The sequence below is a fragment of the Cygnus olor genome, chromosome 2 (genome assembly GCF_009769625.2).
Source record: "Cygnus olor isolate bCygOlo1 chromosome 2, bCygOlo1.pri.v2, whole genome shotgun sequence".
NCBI lineage: Eukaryota > Metazoa > Chordata > Aves > Anseriformes > Anatidae > Cygnus > Cygnus olor.
The window spans coordinates 42,357,116-42,378,060 of NC_049170.1; the positions used below are offsets into that span (position 1 = coordinate 42,357,116).

General features: G+C 40.3%; 1 protein-coding gene across 1 annotated transcript in view; it reads left to right on the plus strand.

The window, feature by feature from the left end:
• The first annotated feature begins 766 nt into the window (after positions 1–766).
• Positions 767–20,945, plus strand: part of CMC1 (C-X9-C motif containing 1) — a 41,939-nt gene continuing 21,760 nt past the window's right edge. The window contains exons 1-2 of the mRNA XM_040547645.1: positions 767–962; positions 12,425–12,517. Coding sequence (XP_040403579.1) covers positions 938–962; positions 12,425–12,517 — 118 coding nt within the window. The 5' untranslated portion in view covers positions 767–937. The remainder of the gene's footprint in view (positions 963–12,424; positions 12,518–20,945) is intronic.

Sequence of the window (20,945 nt, forward strand, 5' to 3'; positions counted from 1 at the left end):
TTTCATTTCTCAAAGTGATCAACCGTACAACCAAAGAAAGACTGGTCAGTTAAACATACTGGAGACTCATAAATAAAAGATACCAAAATTACTCCTCCACCCTTAAAGTGTACTTCAGATATGTCTCAATACACAGGCAGACCAAAAGGACAAACAGGTCAATTAGTTGGTTTGAAGAGTACCAAACTTATGATGGCACTATGCAAAAAACGAAGTGCATTCTTTCAACACACCTCCTAATCTGCTTGATTTTTAATAAGAAACTATGCTGTTCTTCAAATTTTACCTTAAAACCTGTGTCTTTTTAGAAACAATCAGGTAACTAGTACTCCATACTCATTTCTTGACATTGTATCAAAAGCATCTTTTGACCTTTTGATCGCTGGCATTTATTATGCAATGTTTTACGTTAAAAGGTCCTTGCCTTATGTCTTGCTTAAAACTCTTGAAAAAAATAGCATGTCCTTGACACACTGTAAAATTTGAAAACCTTTATCCTGAACTGTGCAAACTGAAGATAAAAAGGAAACAAAACATAAGCCCTAAATAATTATGGTGTAGAGGGGCTGGGGGCAGCCCCAGGAGCTTGGTCCCAAAGAATTACTGAGCTACGAAGCTGTTTTTATGAAGGGCACGAAGGCCGAAAAACAGCCAACCCCTCCGCACACTGCGCATGCGCCTGCACTCCCTCAGCCCTGCCCTCCCTCCCCTTGGCGGCCATCTCGCACTCCCCCCACACACACCGCGCATGCGCCCGGGCTCCCTCAGCATTACCCCCGCTCGCCCCCGCTCCCTCCCGCCGCCTTGCGCGCTCCCGCCGCCGCCCTCCGCCCGGCGCCAGCGGGGGGTGAGAGCGGGGCCGGGTCGCTCCGCGCCTGCGCAGCGGAGGGGTCTCGCTACGCAAAGTGCGCAGCCGCCGGCGTAACGCGGGGCGCAGATGGAGCCTCCCCCCGGCGCTGCAGGTAGGGGCGGCCGCCGCAGGCGTTGGCTGGTGGGCGGGCCGCAGCGGAGCCCCCCGAAAACCTCCCTTTTCCCCCAAAAAAACCTCCCTCTTCCCCACCCCGTGCTTCACCTCAGCCGCCCGAGGGTCCTGAGGGAAGTCCACACGGGCTGCCTCTGGGGAAGGGGCGCAGCACGGCGGCCCCTCGGGCTCCCCTCAGCTTCCAGGCCGCCGCCCCCTCCCTCAGGCGGCCTGAGCGGGGCACGTCGGTGTCCGAGGGCCTGTCCTCCTGCAGAGCGAGACCCCCCCCCATCAGGAGGTCACGACGCCCAGCTGGCCTTCGCCAGAGCTGCTGGAGTCGCGGCTGCTCCTTGGTTAGCCCCATCTCATCCTCAGGATGCCGGCCAGGTTTTCCGTTTCTCATGGAAATGGCTTGGCCTGGTTTTCCAGACCCCGCAAACAGGGCACTGTCATGGTGGCCAAGCTCTGGTGGTGTTAGTATCGTCTAAGCATTCACGTGTTGCAGAATTAAGAAAATGCTATGCGACTTGCGGCTGTATTTCAGCTGGCGGTTGTTTATCCGCAACATAATTCTGCGCCCTGTTGTCCTTTGGGAGAGGTTTGTAGTAATTACAGTAGCTTAAAATAAGCTATTGTGCGTTCTTTGTGTACCAAAAAGGATGGCTCCAAATGTTGGCATATACCACTGCTTTACTTCCTTATTTACACCTGTAATGCCATTACGTGTGCCTCCCAGCCCATGCTGTAGTTGTGTTTTAGCAGCGGTACTGCTGCTGAGGGTGTACCTTGGGTATATGCACAGTGACACTAATACTGAGATTGATCTGCTAAGCAGTGGCATTGCTTACTGACACCTCTCTAAATCTGCTACCTTGTTACCCAGTATCTCTTACGTACCTCCCCCAGCCCAGCCATCGGTCCCTGGCTGTTACGGCTCTGCTGAAAACCTCAGAACGTGAACTGAAAGCAGAGAGGTCTAAGTGAGGTTGTAGAGAAAGAGGAACAATAGCTGCAAGAGGTGTGAGCTGCCCTGTTGGTATCAGTAAGGTGTTAACTCAGATACTCTGGTGCGGTGGTTTTTAATGTCATCGTTAACTGCTTCTTGGCTCACGTATGAGAAAAATAGGAAGAATCACAGTTTAGTAAATTGTTACCACGACTGATGCTCCATTTTAAGGTCATAAAAGACACAGATATTCTCATGGCTTTGCCAGGCAGTAGGGAGTGAATATCAGGGAGTCTTCTGAAGCTCAGAATATAGAAGCTGTAAATTATGCCATGATTTGTATGGAAGGAGTTCTTGGACAGCCACAGTTAGGGAAGGAACTGTAGCTGTGTTATTAGGTGATTACACCCAGTAAATGAATAGGTAGATGAGTCCTTTGAGAAAATTCTGTGTTACTTGATTTTGTTTTATCCTTCTTAAGAATGAATGTGCTGCTGCCTAGCATTGAAGTTTTTTTTGTATGCAGCACTTTTAAAATTGTCATTGGAAGATGCTACTTTCAGTAGTAGAAATCATGAGTTATTAGCCCATTTTCTTTTCAACTTGCATTTGGTTTTAGTTGTCATTTTCAAATAGTGATGTCTGGATCCCTATTTGAGGACTCATGAGTGCTTAAAGAGAAAAGTAAGATTATTGACAGTAGCTTAGATACACAATACAGGGTTTGGCACCTAGCCTGGTTAGTCTTAGGGGCCTTAAAAACAGGGGTTAAAGGCTGATTTCATAATCATTTTCCTAAGCTACTTGAAGTGTGTGTTTCTGACTGTTTTGTGGTCGTGCGGAAATCTAGGTAGTTAAATACAGCGGCAGTGTATCAGTGGAAGGACTAAATTGGGCTTTCAGAAGGGTTTGGTCTTGTTTTGAAATGAAATGGACAGTAAGACAGAGCTAGACGGGTATACTAGAAGGAGTGAAATCATGGCTTCGAGTGATAGGAAGAAGTCATGGGAGATACAGCAGTGTAAAGTCAGTCAGTAAAGGGAAAAAATGTGTATGTAAAAAGAAGAACAGTCTCACCTTTTAATTAAATGTCCTTAGATAACACCAGTGATTAAGAACATAAGTTACCCCCATCATGAGGGGAGTTAAATTGGCTTGACCTTTTTGACGTTCTTAGTGTCTTTGGCCTCCATTGGGAACATGAAGGAAAAGGATAAATGCAATTTCCTAAAGCTGTTTGACAGCACGTTTTAGAGAACTGTTCAGGGGAAAGAACTAAGAAATGGATGATGTGTTGGGGCACTCCGGTGAGTTTTAGAATGCTGAATAGTTTGAAAGGGTTCTTTAGTTGAAAATCCAGAATAACATCAGCAATCATTTTGTGACTGTAACCAAAAGGCTTTCAGTCTCTATTCATGTCAGAACACCTCATGCTCTGCAACTTCTGAAATATTGAATAATCACTGTTGTATTTTGATCTGTCATGTTAGTTTTTAAGGATTTCATTGATTTTATACATGCTGATAGTTCATTAAATCCATAGGTGCAGAAATCAAAGATGAGTAAGACAGGCATTGTTTTGTCTTCTCTCTTGATCCTTGCTTCCATTAAAGAAACATCAAGAAGAATGATATTTGGTCCTGTTATTAAAAAAGCCTTGTTCTTGATTTGTTTGTGGTGTTCATTCCCTGAAATGAAAGACGTGAACTGCATCTGAAGATGCAGAAGTCCCAGAGAAGCTGTTCAACTGTGTCTTGAAAAAAGTGGTTGAAGAACTAAATATTCACTTGCTCAAGGAGTTTAGGCAGGTTTTTTTCTATAGAAACCTATTTTTAATTTTCAGAATTGCATGAAATCAAAGAGGAGCCACTAACGCTAATTAGTGGCTATTGAGCATAGTGGGAATAGTGTGGTTAGCATCTCTACTATTAATGACTGGGGTGTTTCACTGGTTGGTAGATTTTCCCGCATATCTCCATCATCCAAGTGCAGGTTACTTTGTTCTTCGTTACCGATTTCTTTTTTTTTTTGTTGTGAATGATTGTGACGTTCTTGAGGTCGCTGCTTAACACATGTGGTCTGTTTACTTCATTTTATGTTCTTCAGATAATTTGTGATTTTTGTGTACCTTACTCTATTTCTTTCTTCAGGTGGAAGCAAGCAATAAATTCTTAGACAACATCTACTGTTAGATAGAAAGGGCATAGGTAGCAGGGATTATACACTCGTGACCACTTTAGACAAAAGGTGCTCAAATGTTTGGGTTTCACTTGAAAGGTGTGGAACCCTGTGTATAGGAATCCAGTTGTATCCGAGGTGGTGGTAATTTTTGCTGTCCCAGAAAATACAAAATGTGTGTTTTGTTGCTGAAATATTGCTGTATGGTGTCTTGTTTAAGTGACAAGAAGTTGTGCTCAGAAGGGTTTTACATCAGTTTACAAAGTGAATCATTCAGAAGTTTTACAGTAGTAGAACTAAGGCGCTCTGGGCTGTTTTAATCCTCAGCTGGTCCACAGCCCTAGTTGTCACTCATTTTGTATTTTGTGTATTTTGCTAGAATCTTCATCTACAGCTGTCAGAAGGGATTTGGGGCGGGGTAGGATGGTTGCTTGTAGGTTGCTCCCACCCTAACCTTTCCTAACTGGCAGGTCTGTCATACCTGTACCTGTTTGGGATAGTGTTAGTGAACCAGCACAGTAAATATTAAGCCCTGATCTGTAGTTAATTCTTCTTGTCTTTTAAGTGGCTCTGCTATGTGATCAGGCATGTAAAAAAAACAAACCTCCCTGTGTCAAACAAACAACTGTACAGGAAACTTCAGGCTTGGCTTTACTTCTTAGTCAGTAGATGTATGAGCATTTGGAAGCCACTTGTAATTAACAAATAAGTGCGGTCAGGTTTGCTTTTCCTTTTCTTTCTAGATATTACAGACTAGCCATAATGTAGCCATTGTTCGTTTTTAGCAAACAGGCTTGTCAGTATTCTTGTAATCCAGTACTGCCATATTGCAAGAACACGTGAGCCCCAAAGCAAAATGTAAGATAACAAATTCAGCCAGTGAAAAAGGTGAAAATTGACTTTGAGGTGATGATAGAATAGTGAGAAGTTAAAGCTTTCGAAATTTTCCCTGGTGTTGTCATCCCTGTACTCCATCTTAATTTAAAATGATGTGAATATTAGATAGAAAAATCTCAAAATCTGTAACTTTTTAAATACAAAAAAATTTATTCATATACAGTTGGAGGAAAAAAAAAAGGTTGTTGTAGAGAAGCTGCGCTGATCAGCCTCTTCTGCGTTTCAGTGAGGGTTTCAGGATATCACTTATGTTACTTCACTTGGATTATAACATTTCTATCGCTGTGTGTTGCCCTTCGATACTCTAAAACCTTAGCAGAAAGCAGAGTACTTCAGACTCTAGTTTCTATGCAAACACCTATGTGCAAATGAAGCTACCAAGCTCAATGACATTTCACATATGCATAAAGATATTTAGTCCTGGTCCATTGTGTCTTGGTTCACGCTGGATGTTTTTGACTGATAAAATTCATTGCTTTTAGCAGGATCCTGAATATTTTTGTGGGACCAAAGTTAACAAAGGAGTATGCTGAAACTATTTGTCGCTTTGGCCCTGTGAGCTTCCTGGCAGTAAGGGCACAGGAGACGGCCCATGGCTGTAGGATTGGGTACTTAAAGTATTAATTTCATCTTCAACAAGTATTTAGATACATATTTTAAAAAAATAACCAAACCAAAACAACAACAACAAACACTACACTTGGAGGAAGAAATCATAGATTTTTAGAAATATCTATTTTTTTCTGCCCATGACTTTAATAGGTCTATCTCTAAATTTGCTTGCTGCAACGATGTGTGACTTTGTGTTTCAGAGCAGAGTTTTCAAGTAGTTGATAATATATTCAATGATACAGACTTTTTTGATAGCTGTTTTTGTGATGCACATATACACAGATGAATTAGCATGAATTAATGTAAGATCTGTGGCTGTTACTTGATACAAAGTGGCTAAGCTAGGCAAAATAAAGGAGATGAAAATTTTGAATGCATCCTTTTCCTGGAGGAGTAGTAAGGTATAATTATCTTTGCCCATTCAAAACACAACTGTTACAAGTGCACTAAAATAAATCTGAAATGGGTTTTGGAAAGATTGAACCTCTGGAGTCTATAGAGCCAATAGTCTGATGAAAGGAATGTTTGCCTCTAAGCATACAATTAATGCTGCACTGGTACTTCCTTTATTAATAAAAGTATACTTTCCCAAGCCATTTTATAGTTAGCTCATAGGAAGGGTTTTATTGAGCGCTGTATTTACAGCACAAATAATTTTTGTTGAGTGATAGAAAAATGGCTAAATTCCCAAATTTAATGCACTTCAGTATCTTAGCTATAAACTTGTTATTCATTGTCTAGCCCATCGTATAAACTGTGTTTCTTACTGAAACCCCTAAAATATTCAAAGTATTTCTTGTAGGTACATTTTTTTTAAAAGTGCGCATAGATGATCTGAACCAAGGAGAACCAAATTACAAGCTGTGTAACTAAATGCGTCTTTTAAAAACTCTTACTGGAGTCACTTAACTGACTTCCTCTTGGTTGCTAAAGGTGTAAGGCTTCTTCAGATATCTGGACAAGTTTTCAACTTTTTCTCAGTTTTTCTGAGTAATCTGTGTCCCTGCTACATGAGGTCATATGAGAGATGGAAGCAGAGCTGTGAACTCCCAGCAGGCGCAGTGACAAAGGGGTGAGCAGGGTCAGTCTAGCAGTGTTGAGGGAGGGAGGGGAGATGATAAAACTTTTCGTGGGACACTATTCAGTGAAAGCTTTCTTCTTTGTGCCCCCTTTTTCTAATAGTCTTCTATGACAAGCTGCCTATAGTCTTCTATAGGGCAAGCTGCTACAGTTCCTTTTATTTTTAGTAAAGCAGCTTTGTGTTTCAACCTCCTCTTGTCCTCTTTACAGGCTTGCTGTCTTCTGCACAGGACTACAGTGTTGTCCTCTCTTCCTCAATGCCTTCCTGGGACCTGCAGCTAGAGACTAGAAAGCAGTGAGAGTGTTGCAGTCATCTTCTGTTTTCTTAGCTTCCCACAGAAGGAACTGGATGTGTATTTTCTGCTGTTCTAGTGGTTCTGATGCTCTGGTTCCTACTGATGCTTGTGTTTCCAGATTTTTTTCCCTGTTTTTACAAAAATATTGAAAACTGTTGAACCAGATGGCTGTGGTCCTTGACCTTCCATGGCAATAAACAGTTTTAGCACCTAAGAGTTTTAATCAACCACAGAAAACAACTACAGTTGCATTCTTGTGCCCTAGATACTTATTGTATGTAACCAGAGAGCTATGTCAGGCATTGAGATTAGCTAAAACCCACAGATTTTATTTGTGTGAAAAGAAGAAGAAAAAGGAAAAAACTTTAAAATATGTTCTTAATGTTCTGCTGAATATGGATATCTTCCAGTTTTGTAATCCCTCTTGCCTACCTTTTAATCCTTTACACCATACTGAGATGGTATGGAGAGTGATTTTTCTTTCAGAGGAATGGTCACTTTTCTATAGTTTCTACCCTTCTGTCTTTATTTCGGCAGCTGCAAGCGTAAACTCTTTACCTGTTCTTTATCTTCTCTTCTATTCTTTGTCCCCATGAGAAGTGGCAGCGTTTTGGAGTGTGCTGATGTCTTCCTGCCTTCAGGACATTCAGTAGTTTTACCACACCAGTTCCTTAGCTGTAGCCTCACCCTCATTTTCACAAGCCCGGTGGCTGAGATGCGTTAACACCTGCAAGCCTGTGTTTGGTTTTGATTCTGGATTAACTTCCATGTATATTCGTACGTTTGTACAAAATGCTTGTTTTTATTGTTAATCATAGCCCGATTTTTGTAACCTTGACTCACTTAGCTTATGTTCATCCATATTTCCCGTGTAACTGTTGATGGTACAAGTGAATTTCAACAGAATGTAAGAAAAAGGTAGAATCTTAAACGATGAAGTTGCTCTAACGAGCATGCCCAAGTTTTGGGTGGCTGGGGCGGAGTGGGAAGGAGGTGAGGAAAAGCAGCTGCTAACATCTCTTTGGCTTGCTGGCAGCTGAGAGGTAGCGTGTTCTTGTCTCACTTTGCAGCCAAACTAGGATCATCTTGAGCAGCCTTCACGGGAGACCAGGTGAAGTGCATGGAGGTTGCAGATGGGAACCAAGGGTATCGACTTTGAAATGAGAAGGGCAGACCAGGAAAACATATTTCTTACTTGTCTGGGAATAATTTTATTGGTACTTTGAACAGAAAATAAAGCAGTAGGTAAAAAAACATAGTAGGTGTGTTGTAATGCAGATTCTGTTGGGACTAGTCTGTAGCAAATCTGGTATTAGAATAAGAAATATCTTCGTGCAGAATAGTGAACTATCAAAAGAATTACTTAATATTCTGGAAATAGTAATATAGTTGAAAAAAGGCAAAAGGAATTGATGGTTTCACATCGTGGTTGTCTCATGTTTTTTGATGAAGTCTTGCTTCTCAGGTGTTGTTTCTTTTAAAGTTCTTGCCATATAATGTTACTGCAGAGCTGATTTGGTTAGAGTGATCATGATTTCTTTGCAAGTGCGTATACATTGCTATCAGAAATACGGTTATTCCACGTGTAAACATATTTTTCTAGCTGGTAGCTGGTATTGTTAATATTTGTACCCTATTTTTCGTTAACATTTTGTATAAATGCTAGGGATGCCAACTTCAATTGTTTTAAGATCCTTCAATGAAAGTCACTGTGCATAATACAATGGATAGCTTAGAATCAAGGAAGAATATTAAAATGCTTTAGATACCACAGTTGAAATTCGTGACTAGATACAGTACTGCCCAAGCTGAACGTCTGCATTAGACCTATTTGGTGATACAGTTGTACTCAGGTCCATGAAGCTACCACCTAGACCTTATAAGATGACTTGAATTGCTCATACTTCTCATGGTTTAAAAACTGATCCTTGCCAACAAACTTTCTTTAAAAAAAAATAATAAATGAGATCATAAGTGGTCTTTATTCTTGTTTCCTTTATAATGTTCTGTAATTACTTTTGAACCACTGTTGTGGTGGTCTTCTGGTTCTTACTGGACGCTGCCCTGTGTCCTGATGTTCCCTCTCCGTCCTGCCTTTTCAGCCCCTCCAGATTTGACAACATGGGACTAAAAAGCAGGAGTTTGCGTGGAGTGCAGCAGTGTCATGGTTCTGGTTGAGATGGTGTTAACACCAGTGAAGCTACTGACATCATGATGTCTTACATCCCTTTCCTTTTGAATAATCAAACAGAAAATTGGGTACTTCAGCTAAAACCCAGAAATCCCCTTTGACTCTCTGAGGCTGACAAGAGGCTCTCTCCCTGTCTGGAGGATGCCCTTGTCCTGTTTCTTTTTTGGCCCTGAGCTGTGTTCCTTTCTGCTCCCCTCTGTCGGCAGTGGGTGGCTGATCCTTGCTCTGGAGCCCTGTGCTGCCTCGGCTGCTGTCGGAGCTGTCACTGCTGTTGCTGACCTCTGCCAGGCGAGAAAACCCAGGCGCCCTTCTCAGGCCCTGGCTGCTTCTCCATGATCTGCTGCGTTTCCGTATGTGCTGGGGTGGATACTGATGGATAAAAGTTACATGAAGTAATGGTAGAACGCTGATAATTGGATCTAGTCACTCCAAAGTGTAAATCAGCTGGGAAATGCTTTGTTGCTTGTATTTAAGGAGTTAGTTTTCTGTGTTGAACTGGCTGCTTGCTTACTGTGTGGTTACGTGTGTGCTGGTGCTGATGTGATGGGGTTGGGTGAGGGCAGTTGGGCACTGTCAAATGCCGTTTTAGAGGCAGCTGGCACCCCACTTGCTCTGAAAAAGCAGAAAAGCGTAGGCTATAATTTGAGCCAGGGATGCTCATGACAGCTGCAGTGTTCCCTCTGCTTGTTCCTGCTCTCACACAGTTCTCTTTAATGGACTGTTTATGAATTTATATAGTGAATTGGACTGGAGAATTTATCTAGCTGAGAAGTTGCCTGACAACAAACTTACCTTCAAACCAAATTTCAGTCCCCTTTCAGTCCACAGGGCTGCAAAAGACATCTCTGGCAAAGGGAAAAGCATTGCAGGCATTGGGAGAGGGCAGTAGTGCCAGCTTGCTTTGACTGAAGTTCAAAGTAGAGCTGAGGCAGGTAGGTTGGTGGTGCTGTTTCCTGCCACGTCATTTGGCTCAGGTGACCTGTCCTGCTTTATAAGAAATGTGCTTTAAAGTTTTAAGACAGCTTTGTGCTGTCTAGAAACTAGCAAGTACTCTGTGCAGTAGTTGTACTGATATTCTGAAGAATGTTCAAATGAAGGGTATTTAATTGCAATTTTATTCTCAGACATTGAAATTATCATAAAAGCAAATCAACTTGCTGTGTAAAACATCTTGTTTTCATTCTTTTCACAGAATCATGGAATGGTTTAGGTTGGAAGGGACCTTAAAGATGACCTCGTTCCAACCCCCTGCCATGGGCAGGGACACCTCCCACCAGACCAGGTTGCCCAAAGCCCCATCCAGCCTGGCCTTGAACACCTCCAGGGATGGGGCATCCACAGCTTCTCTGGGCAGCCTCTGTCAGTGCCTTACCACCCTCTCAGTGAAGAATTTCTTCCTTATCTTATCTAAACCTACCCTCTGTTAGTGTAAAGCCATGACCCCTTGTCCTGTCACTACAACCCCTGACAGAGTCCCTCCCCAGCTTTCCCATAGGCCCCCTTTAGGCACTGGAAGGCCCCTATAAGGTCTCCCTGGAGCCTTCTCCAGGCTGAACAACCCCAACTCCCTCAGCCTGTCTTCATAGGAGAGGTGCTCCAGCCCTTTGAACATCCTTGTGGCTTCCTTTGGGCTCATTCTAATACTTCCATGTCCTTCTTGTGCTGGAGACCTCAGAGCTGAACGCAGCGCTCCAGGTGGGGTCTCTGGAGAGCAGAGCAGAGGGGAGAATCGCCTCCCTCGTACTTCTTTTGATGCAGCCCAGGATGCAGTTGGCTTTCTGGGCTGCAAGCGTGCGTTGCCAGCTCATGTTGAGCTTCTTATCCACCAACATCCTCAGGTCCTTCTCCTCAGGGCTGCTCTCAATCCATTCTCTCCCCAGCCTGTATTTGTGCTTTTGCTGTAGAAATTTCAAGTAATACATTTTTGAGAATATAAGTTTTTAGTTCTGATTCTGTGTATTGGCCATCATAATGCTCTGTTTTTGTTACCAGATTCCCCTGTTAATACTGCAGATTCAATAATGTGTAGCCTTATAGCATTACTAAACTTTAAAAGATGGTGGGTTAAAAATGACCGGAGAAATGTAAATCCTTGTTTCCTTTTGATCTAGAAGTAACTGCAGATACTCTGAAAAATAGTGCTTGAGAAGGGGTAGGTAACTTAAATTCTGCATGTTTTCTGAATTCAGTATATCATGCTTTTTCTTTCATTTAATTTAAGTTTTAAATAAGCTATTTAAAAATGAAATGAACGTCAGTCAAAATAACGGCATATCTGACAGTTTTTTTAATGTGAGCATCACAGCTGATTCTGTGTTGAAGAGTAATACCAACATCAAAGGATAAATAAATAGTGTGTTTGGGGAGGAAATTGAGGTATTTAGTATAATGATGTTGGACTACACCATTTTCTGTACAAATATCCCTTAAAGGGCTTTTAAATCAGAACCTTAGAAGTAAAAAGCTGTGCTTGATAAATTCTCACCCCTTTGCTTTGAAGAGAGTGGATTGGGGGGGGGGGGGGAAGCACTGCATTTCCACACAGTCCGTGTTATTTAAGTATATCCAAAATCACTAGTTGTACTCACAGTACTGAATTCTGTTTTGAGGCAGCTGAATGCAAACTGCAACAAACTGCAACTCTCCTTTTAAATGTAGAATTCAGGCTTCAGTGTTTGCTCTTGTTAAGTTGGTTTTCTCAGTGAAAAAACTTGCAGACCCTGCATGTAAGCAAATGGTTAGTTTTTTTCAAAGAACCTAGGTCTTTAATCTACTACATCACTAATGTAGTAATAAAACTTCCATGCACTGCTCTAATATGGGCTATACTTCTCTGCTTTATTATGGGAGTAAAAAAGCTGTAGTTTGTAAAGATAATGCAGATAGAAAAATATTAGTATCCCGAATTAAACATAATTCTCAATCTTTGTACAGTCTGTATGCAGATCTTTTAATTAGTAAGATAGAAAGTTGAATGTGCTGCCAGAATTTTTTCTATTATTTTTAGTTCATTTGGCATATTAAACAGAACAGAAACTTACAGGATAATGCTCGTACCTGTATCTAAGCAATTTTTAATCTTGGGACTTTCTTGCTTTTCAGTGTGTGCTCCTTCTGCAGCGTTTTCTGGTGCTAGTTAGTTACAGGTGGAGTATACTAGTATCTGTTCTATAAGCAATGCTATGTTATTTCTGTGGATTCGCTTTATTTTGTATAGAAAAATAATTTTTTTCCTCTTTTTTTTGTTTCTGGCTCTCTTGCAGAGAATTCTAAGCTGAGACATGTAGAAAAAGATGTCTTGATTCCAGTAATAATGAGAGACCGAGCCAAGGAGCTTTGTTCAGATAAAGTGCAAGGTAAGAGTCAAATATTCATTGGGAGATCAGATGTACTCACTTTTGTGCCCTGAATATAATCCTTATTTTTGACAAGTAGTCAGAGAATTAATATGTATGATCTGCATCATATCTGTTTGCTTCAAAACCAGTAATACAGTGTATGAGTCTGCCAGGTTGGCTTGCACTGCTTGGTTATGTGGACTGCTTTCCAAAATGACTTGGTTTTGATTGTTATCTGATTGATAGAAAACTTTCCACATCTCGATCTAGACTAGGTGGTGACAGAGCAACACAGAGTTGCTTGTACCGTTTATAATACCTATATAAATGGTGTTGTTTCACGTGAGCCTTCACGTAGGGTCTCCTTGATTGTAACAGACTTATTTACTATAATGCAGCCTTTCCCCACTCCAGTGCTTTGATGGTACTTGCACATGGAGATGTGTTATTAGACAGACATTGAAACAGGCTGATGCAGTCTGCTTTTGCATGTTTTCATTTTCTTTTGAAGAGTACTGGACAATAACTCTGTAAAGTTGGATTTCAACACTCAACTATTCACATATTCATGGAAGAAATTTACAACTTTCTGGAGTTAGAGCTGCTCACACGCATGGACTAGCTGAGAGTGTTGATGTAAGATTGGGAAAAAAATGTAAAGTACAGGATTACTCTATACAAGTGGCATGCTTTCAGTGGGACGCTTGCCTCTTGTCATCTAAATTCTAAAGCTGAAAGGGCCATTGGAGAGAGATTCAAAGAACGTCTGCTGCAGGAGGAGCCCTAGGAAGTTAGGGAAATGTCCCTGAGCTCTTGTGAACAAGTTACAGGGAACCGAATCTGACAGAGAGCTGTTACCTGGGTTATAAAACAAAATCTTAGAAAGGTAATAGCTTCAGAAACAAGCATATAAGGCATCCACAGCCATAGCACACGAAACAGAGAAAGAAAACTGAGTTACTAGAGAACCATTCCTGCAAAAGGACAGTTGTGATGAGAATTGGTGTTTCAAGCTATCTGGAATCACAGAAGAAGCTGTGAGGCTGTTCCTTGAGTAACAGATATTTCAGAGATGGGTACAGTTACAATGGACCAGTATTTTTTTAAGCAGATTATTTTAGGGGGTCCACAAAAGACGTGATGGAGTACTGTCATAATGATATTCAGCTAGGTAGGAAAAGAGTTGGGAATATCTGCCAGAAGGAGGTGGGATCAGATGACATGTACCTTCCAATGCTGCCAGAAGGCCTTCATACACTTTCTCATTTTGTAGTTGAAAATTTTTTACTTTGAATGCTGTTCTTGTTGGGAGAAGAAATGAAGAAAGGCAATTAGAGGAATGTGGATCTTTGAAAGAGGATTTCCGTTAAAAATAATTTGTGTACTATTTGTATCATTTTCTTTTGGAATAGACCACAGTGGTGTCTGTATGGTGCTGTGGATTTTTTTTGGAGTGGGGTGGGGAACAGGCTTTTTTTTTTTTCCCCATATATTTTCTTTGTGTAAAATTAGGATGTTGGTTTCAGCTTCTAAGTTTTGTGACAGCCATCCATATTGGAGATCCTTGAGTTGAGGGCTGTGGACTATTACCTTTGCTGCTTCTCCATGGTTTTGCCTCCGTAAATTTTAAAGCAAATTTCTGTCATAATTATCTTCCCTGTGGTGTTAGCCAAAACTATAGATATATTTTCATCTGAATAGAGTTCAGTTATGTGTCTTCTGAAAAATGAGGTTTGTGGATGCATCAGTCTTCCTTTCTTCTGTTAGCTGGAAGCCAGTTTTGATCAAATCGTGTGAAAGAGGTGGAAACTGAATATTTCCTATGCAATTTTTGTGATCAAATAGATGAACAAAATCTACATTCGTATCAATGCCACGAAAAAGGTGGTTCAGGCATCTTTTTGTCTACCTTCTAATAGCAGAGTGGAGAGCAGGCCATGGGAAGTGAAAGGTTAAACGGTTTTGTGAAGAGGAGAAATTATCATCTCTCATATCCATTGTGAAATTATTCCTGGAATAAATTTGTCTTGTTAGTACACAGGGATAGGTGTTAATCAGAGTAAATAGGCTATGGTTTTTATGCTGTAAACAATTACAAGCTATGAACATAAGCTGTGTAATTAAGTAATCAAAACTCCTGAAATCCAGTTGGTGTGCTGCAGAGTGCATGTGTATGAAATTGCTGTTTACACTAAGTTGTAGGTGCTCATTTAACTCGTTCTTGTTTTTTTTTTTTTTCTGCTTTATGTTAATTTTGTTTGACCAACTCCTACTGGTATACCTTTGTTTCATTTTTGTCTCTCGGAAATTGTGGTAAATGCATTGGAAGTGTAGGAAACAAAGCTATTCTACAATTATGGGCCTTTACAATTGACTTGATCATGCTAGGTTCCTGTCTAGCCCTATGGGGAGCCCCTATACATTCAGTAGTTCTCTGCATGAGCATGGGGTCCATCTGTATCCAGGCCGTTACCTTAGCCTGCAGCTATACCACCTAGAGCTGCGTGCTTATCAGAGCTAATAAAGCAAGCAGTGACAGCCTGTCCAGCACGTGTTCGAGAGGCATCCAGGGAAAAGAAACCCCAAGGGTTAAAAAATAAAAAGAATAAATAAAAAAAAAAAAGATTTTGTTAACTCAAGAGGTGATACTGCTACCCTGGCATGGTTAAATGGGTGACCCGGTGCTGTGCTGGGGTGTTAGTTTAACAGAGTAGCTTAGGGATGAAATAACCATGCAAGTGTGTCCATTTTAAAGATAATTTGTAAGAACAATGTAGAATTGAGGCTGGTTATGTGTCATTTTAGTTATTTAAATTTATCTTGAACTTTTTTCAGATTGATAGTATAGTTCTTGTGAGTGCTGCATGTTTCTCAAGAATTTAGTACATCTTAAATACAGAAATTATGCTGCAACTAAGGTTTTCAAGCACTTTTCCAGTGAAAATTACTATATTAGTACTTCTGTTAAGAGGGTAAAGATGCTTTCTGAAGAACACAAATCAATTTTCCATGACCATTACATAAATATGCTAATATCCCTGAGCTGTATGTATGTGAAATTGTGGACTCTTATTGGAGTATCATAAAAAGAAAGCTATTTTCCTGAAGTGTTGTAAAAACAACAACAACAAAAGAAATCAAAAAACTCAACCACAAGACATAACATATTCAGTGTACTTATACAGACAGTATCAAGAGCCATATTAAGTACATGCTTTCCTGTGTTAGTGTATACTTGGTGTATAAAATACATGCTTACAAACTGAAGTAGCTAAAAGGAGTGTTTTATCTGCTGTCATCTTCCATTGCTTTTATAAAATCATTTCTAAATTAAGACAAAATTTAGATTGCAAAAAGAAAGTACTCAGATCATTGAATCAGTCATGAGACCTTGATATCAGTCACAAAACCTTAATTTTGTATTATATTTTCTGTAAACATTTTGTGTATTTGTTGTGTTAGAAGGCAATTCTCTCCCACCTCCCCAAACCCTACAATCTCTTTTTTTTTCCTTTTTGTTTGGACAAAAAACAGTCTTGCTCTAGTGACAAGGGGCTTTAGTCCTAAACTTTTTTTCCTCTAAGTTTTCTTGTCTGCTGTCGTTTGATGGTCTGTGTTTGGGAATTCAAAGGTCAGCGAGAGTGACTTGCAGTTCTCTTACATAATTGTGACTCTATACTTGTCAAGTTCCCAGGGTTCATGTAGGCAAATGACCTCTATGCTTTTCAGGATGAATACAGGAAAAGCTAGTTCAGATCAGCCTGGTTCTGCCATTATGAAGCAATGAAGTAAAGAAGACAGTTTGTGTGATTGAAGAGCTGATCCCGCATACAACTCTACAAATAAAATAAGAATGAGGCCATTTCTCATTTGAAGTTTGTCATGGAAGGAACAAATTTGGCCAAGAAGACAAGTGCTTGTGTTTTTTTTTAAATATATGGGAAAGAGACAAAAGGGAGATGATTTCTACCTCTGCTGAGCTGGGGGACCTTCCCTGGAGCAAGCTGTTAGGTTGTTTCTGGTGTCTGTAGGAAGCATGTAATTAGGGCAACTGGATTTACATTGCCAAAAATACTCTTTAAGATACTTGACAATGCTTTAAAAAAGGGTTTGGAAACCGTGGCTGGAAAAGGACATTTCCAAGCAGCCACCCTCCTCCCATTCTCCATGTTTGCCATTAGCCTTCTCTTCCTCAGGGCTCATGTTGATACTTAGTGAAAATGATGGGATGCAACACCACTGCAGGCTTCTCTACAGTAGAGCATGACCAGTGTCAACCAGAGTTTTGATAACGTGCAGTTAGTTACTCAACAGTCCTGTCACTGACATTATCTCTGTCCCCGTAGGGGCCACCTGCTCTGGACCGTGACCCTTACACCTGACACATCAAGGCCCATAAAAAGAAAGAAATTTCTGATTGAAGTACATTTGATGCTGCACATTTAAATGTCCAAGCACACCTTCAGATATGTTTCTCCAAAAAAGTCTTGTTACATATATATATATATTCCTATATAAGAAATGCAGATAATGAAATGTGTGAACTAGCAAATTTCAGCTTGATGTTACTCAGTGGCATTGCTCACTTTCCTTTGTAATACAGGCCAAGAGCAATTAATTGATGCAGACCGTTGCTAATGCTGGGAGAAGATTAACCTGTTGGTACCTACAGTCATGGTTCTGAAGTTAACACTGGCAGATGCCAAGACCGATAGTATTGGGAAATTAAATAACAGCTCACTTCTTAAAATGTTGACCAGTCTTATTTTCGTGAAGCAAATTGAAACTAAAAACACCATTCGTAACTGAATTCTGCTCACCTGCTTTGCCTCATTGTGAAAATATGGTCCTTAGAATCTTTTTAAAATCCACATATTTTAGAAGTATATGGGGATATTTAGAATATATAGTATATGGGTATAGTATATGTTATATAGTATATGGGTACATATTAGAAGTATATCTTCTAATTGACTGAATCAAAAAGATCAACTAACTGATAAAAGTCAGTGATTTAACTTGACAAATCCGGGCAACTTTTTTTTACTGAGCCGCTGTCACCAGAGCTTTCTTACACATGCTTCTGTACGCATTGATCAGAGTTTGGAAATCCTGAGAGGCTGCATGGGAGGAATCATAAACTTTATGACTGGAAGAGACATCTTCTAGGAGAGTGAAAAAAGAATGCTACCTTACTACCTGCAACTTCATTTCTCTGAGAGAAAGGTTAGACTAATTTGAGAACATCATTTCAATTGAGACACAAAGCTGCAGGTAGAGAAGGGGAGAAAAATGTTATCCTCCATTTCTATATTATCTGCAATTATTAATTAAAGTACATTAATTTTTAAAGTACATTATAGTCATATTGTGTGTGACCCCATGAATGACTGCATGAAGTCATTGAGATTACTGTTGTACATGCTGTGCAGTTGTCAGTTATTTAAACGTTGTGTTTTGATGGTGTACAGCTACATTTAGTAGTGGTAATAAATTACTAGGTGTTTTTCCCTGGTTAGTGTTCCTGAGAGTAAGATGCTGATTTTTTATGATGTTTGTGTCTGTGCCCAATAGTTTTTATCTTTGGGAAAAAATTCAGGTCTATGTATTTCCAGCGAACATTTACTCTCATCACATTTAACCATGTGAATTAATACAATCTCTAGAGGGATTACGGTATATTGAGCTTTGCTCCAACAAACCGAGCAGAGGGAACAGCTATATGTAAATTACAATTCTAGATCTCGTGGTCTTTTATGAATGATACTTACAGCATTAGCTAGCCAAAGCTAATTTAGGGGATTTCATAGAAAAGAAATATGAGAGCATATTGTGTGGCTTGGTGATGGAAATGTAAGTATCCTAACTACTGTTAGGACTTCCAAGAAAATGTCTGGGAAGGGAACTTACCCTATTTGATTTTTTTCCTTCCCCCCCACCCGCCCCATGTCATTTCAACCCAGCTGATCACAAGAAATGGGTCAGACTGCTAGCTTTACCACTGCAACTTAGTTGTGTTGGTTTTTTTTATTTTTTTATTAGGGAATGGAACAGCTTTTACAGGGACAAAGAGAAATGAAATCACTTTCAATGAAAGAAAGAGGCCTCATTATAGCCACCAACAGCAGTTATTGACAGCTACACTTCCTATTAACAACGAGCATTTAAGAGTTTGGCTGTTGGATCTTTGGACTTGATCTAATTTGCTAGCATTAATTAGTTTCTTTTGAGCACAGACACTTGGTGCTCACAGCTATAGATTTGGAGGACTAATTAGGACAGAAAATTGAACAGAATGGGGTAAGGCATTAACCTTCAACCATTACCAGCTGGGGCTCTGATAAAGACCACAGAGTCCAAATGCTCCTATTCATGCAAAGAGTACTCTAATGAATATCAATTTCAGCCAGGTTGCCACATCCTACAAGCACTGTCTTAATTTTGATTAGCTTACCTGTTATAGATTTTTAGGTATAGATATTGAGGTGATGTTCGTAGTTCAGAGCTCATACCTTGATATGTTATCTGTGATCTGTCTACTCTTTGGGTTTTCTCAAGTTAGAGATTTTACTGGTTTCTTAATTTCTGATTGTTTTCCCCTTCTGGCATAAATATATAAACATGGCATAGATTAATTACAGAATATTAATAAATGCTGGTTTAAATAGAGGATGCCTCCATGGATGTTGATTACTGTAGTACATGGGCAATAATACCCGTGAGGAGGACTGACCAAGCGAACTGCTGGAGTTTGAACAATAGGATAGCTTCTTCGCAGCTCTTCTGAGGAGTTGAAGGCATTCTGTTGTGGCGTGAAGTTGGGGATACGGTTTCAGGAGGAAAACTGTTCTTTCAGACCCTGGGTTGATAGTTTTAACATGTGCAGAATGGAAGTACTTCACCTGTATATGCAGAAATGAGAAAAACAATTCTTTGTTCTTTTGTGCCTTTCTTGGATGGTTGGAAGTGTTGGAGTTGGAACTAAGGCCCAAATCCTCTTCATCAGCTGTTTCCACTCTTTAGTCATATCAGACCCCCTGACAAACTGCCCATCCATTCTGGATCATTGCTTCTCTCTTCATTGCTGCTGCTTTTACACCTGGGAATTCTTTGCCCGGTCATGAGAAGTGTCAGTCTCTTCTTTGAGATCCCTTCTTCAAACTCTTCTTTCACGAAGCACACTAGAATTAATGTGCGCCTTCTGACTTTTTGAAGAATTAGATCTCGTTGGGTTATGTCTGGTGTTCAGCTTTTTGAGTCTAAGATGGCCTTCTGTGTGCTCTGATTCCCAGTTCTCCTATGGGCTGACTCTGTACTGTTAGCTTGAATAGCTGGTTCTGTGACAGAGGTTCCTTTGGTGTAAGCTGTGAAGACACAGAAATGCAAACTTCCCCTAGCTGCTGATCATACGCTAGTTGGTGGTATTTAGATCAACCTTAGAACCACTTTTGCTGCCTGGCTGAGTTGGATGTTCGTAGTGCAGAGGTCAGTGGTTAGGAAAGATGTGGTCCAGTTCTTTGTTTTCTTAGTCCTCCCAACAAAAAAAGGGAGGCCAGTGTGGTTATGGGTGCTGCCTCTTACTAAGACCATGTTTGAATCTTTTCCTAGGTGTGGTATTCGCTGTTTGCTGATTCTTAGTTTTCTTTCCCAGATGACACTTGATTCTTCCATGTCAGTCATTATCACTGCCAGGAAGTGAGAACATACTTGGAATTCTGTAGGTTTTTTTTTTATTTTTTTATTTTTTACTATTTATCAGTGGTGGTGATAGCCTGCAGATACCATAGCTCAGGCATTAGCATTCCAGTATTATATTACTGTGGCGTAGTTGCACATCGCAACCCATTGTTCATGGTAGTACATCTGACTAACTGTTACTTTAACTGCATGTCCTTAACGATGTATTAAATAGTTGCTTTGCAGTTTTGGAATATAACCCCCTCTTAGAATCTTCATTCAGCAGTAACACAGCGCTTTGTGTAAATAACTCTAATACTTTAAGAGGTCGTGCTATATTCCTTATGCATGTGTATAAATATTTAAATCGTATATAAATTATGAATATTACCCTGGGGTTACTTTTGCACAGAAAATAGAGTCAGAATGGGTTGTGTAGATAACATTAGGTTCAGCAGTGGAAAATAGAACTTAGCTTTTGTGTCAAAAAGTAGTTGCTGTGCATTTGGAACTACAAACCAATAAATGGTGAGCTTTCAGAGAGACTACAGGCAGTGTTTTGGCCTTATAAAGAGCGTATGGTATTCAGGGCAATGCGATGGGGGAAGAATTCTGTCCACCATTCTTGTTCATTAGAAAACCCATGAAGTTGGCAAGTGTATTTGCCAAAGAAAATTCCTCATCTGAATCACTAAAAAATGAAAGACTAATTCTAGTTGAGCGAAATGGGAATCAGAATAATAGTTGCAAATGCATCTAATAGACTTTG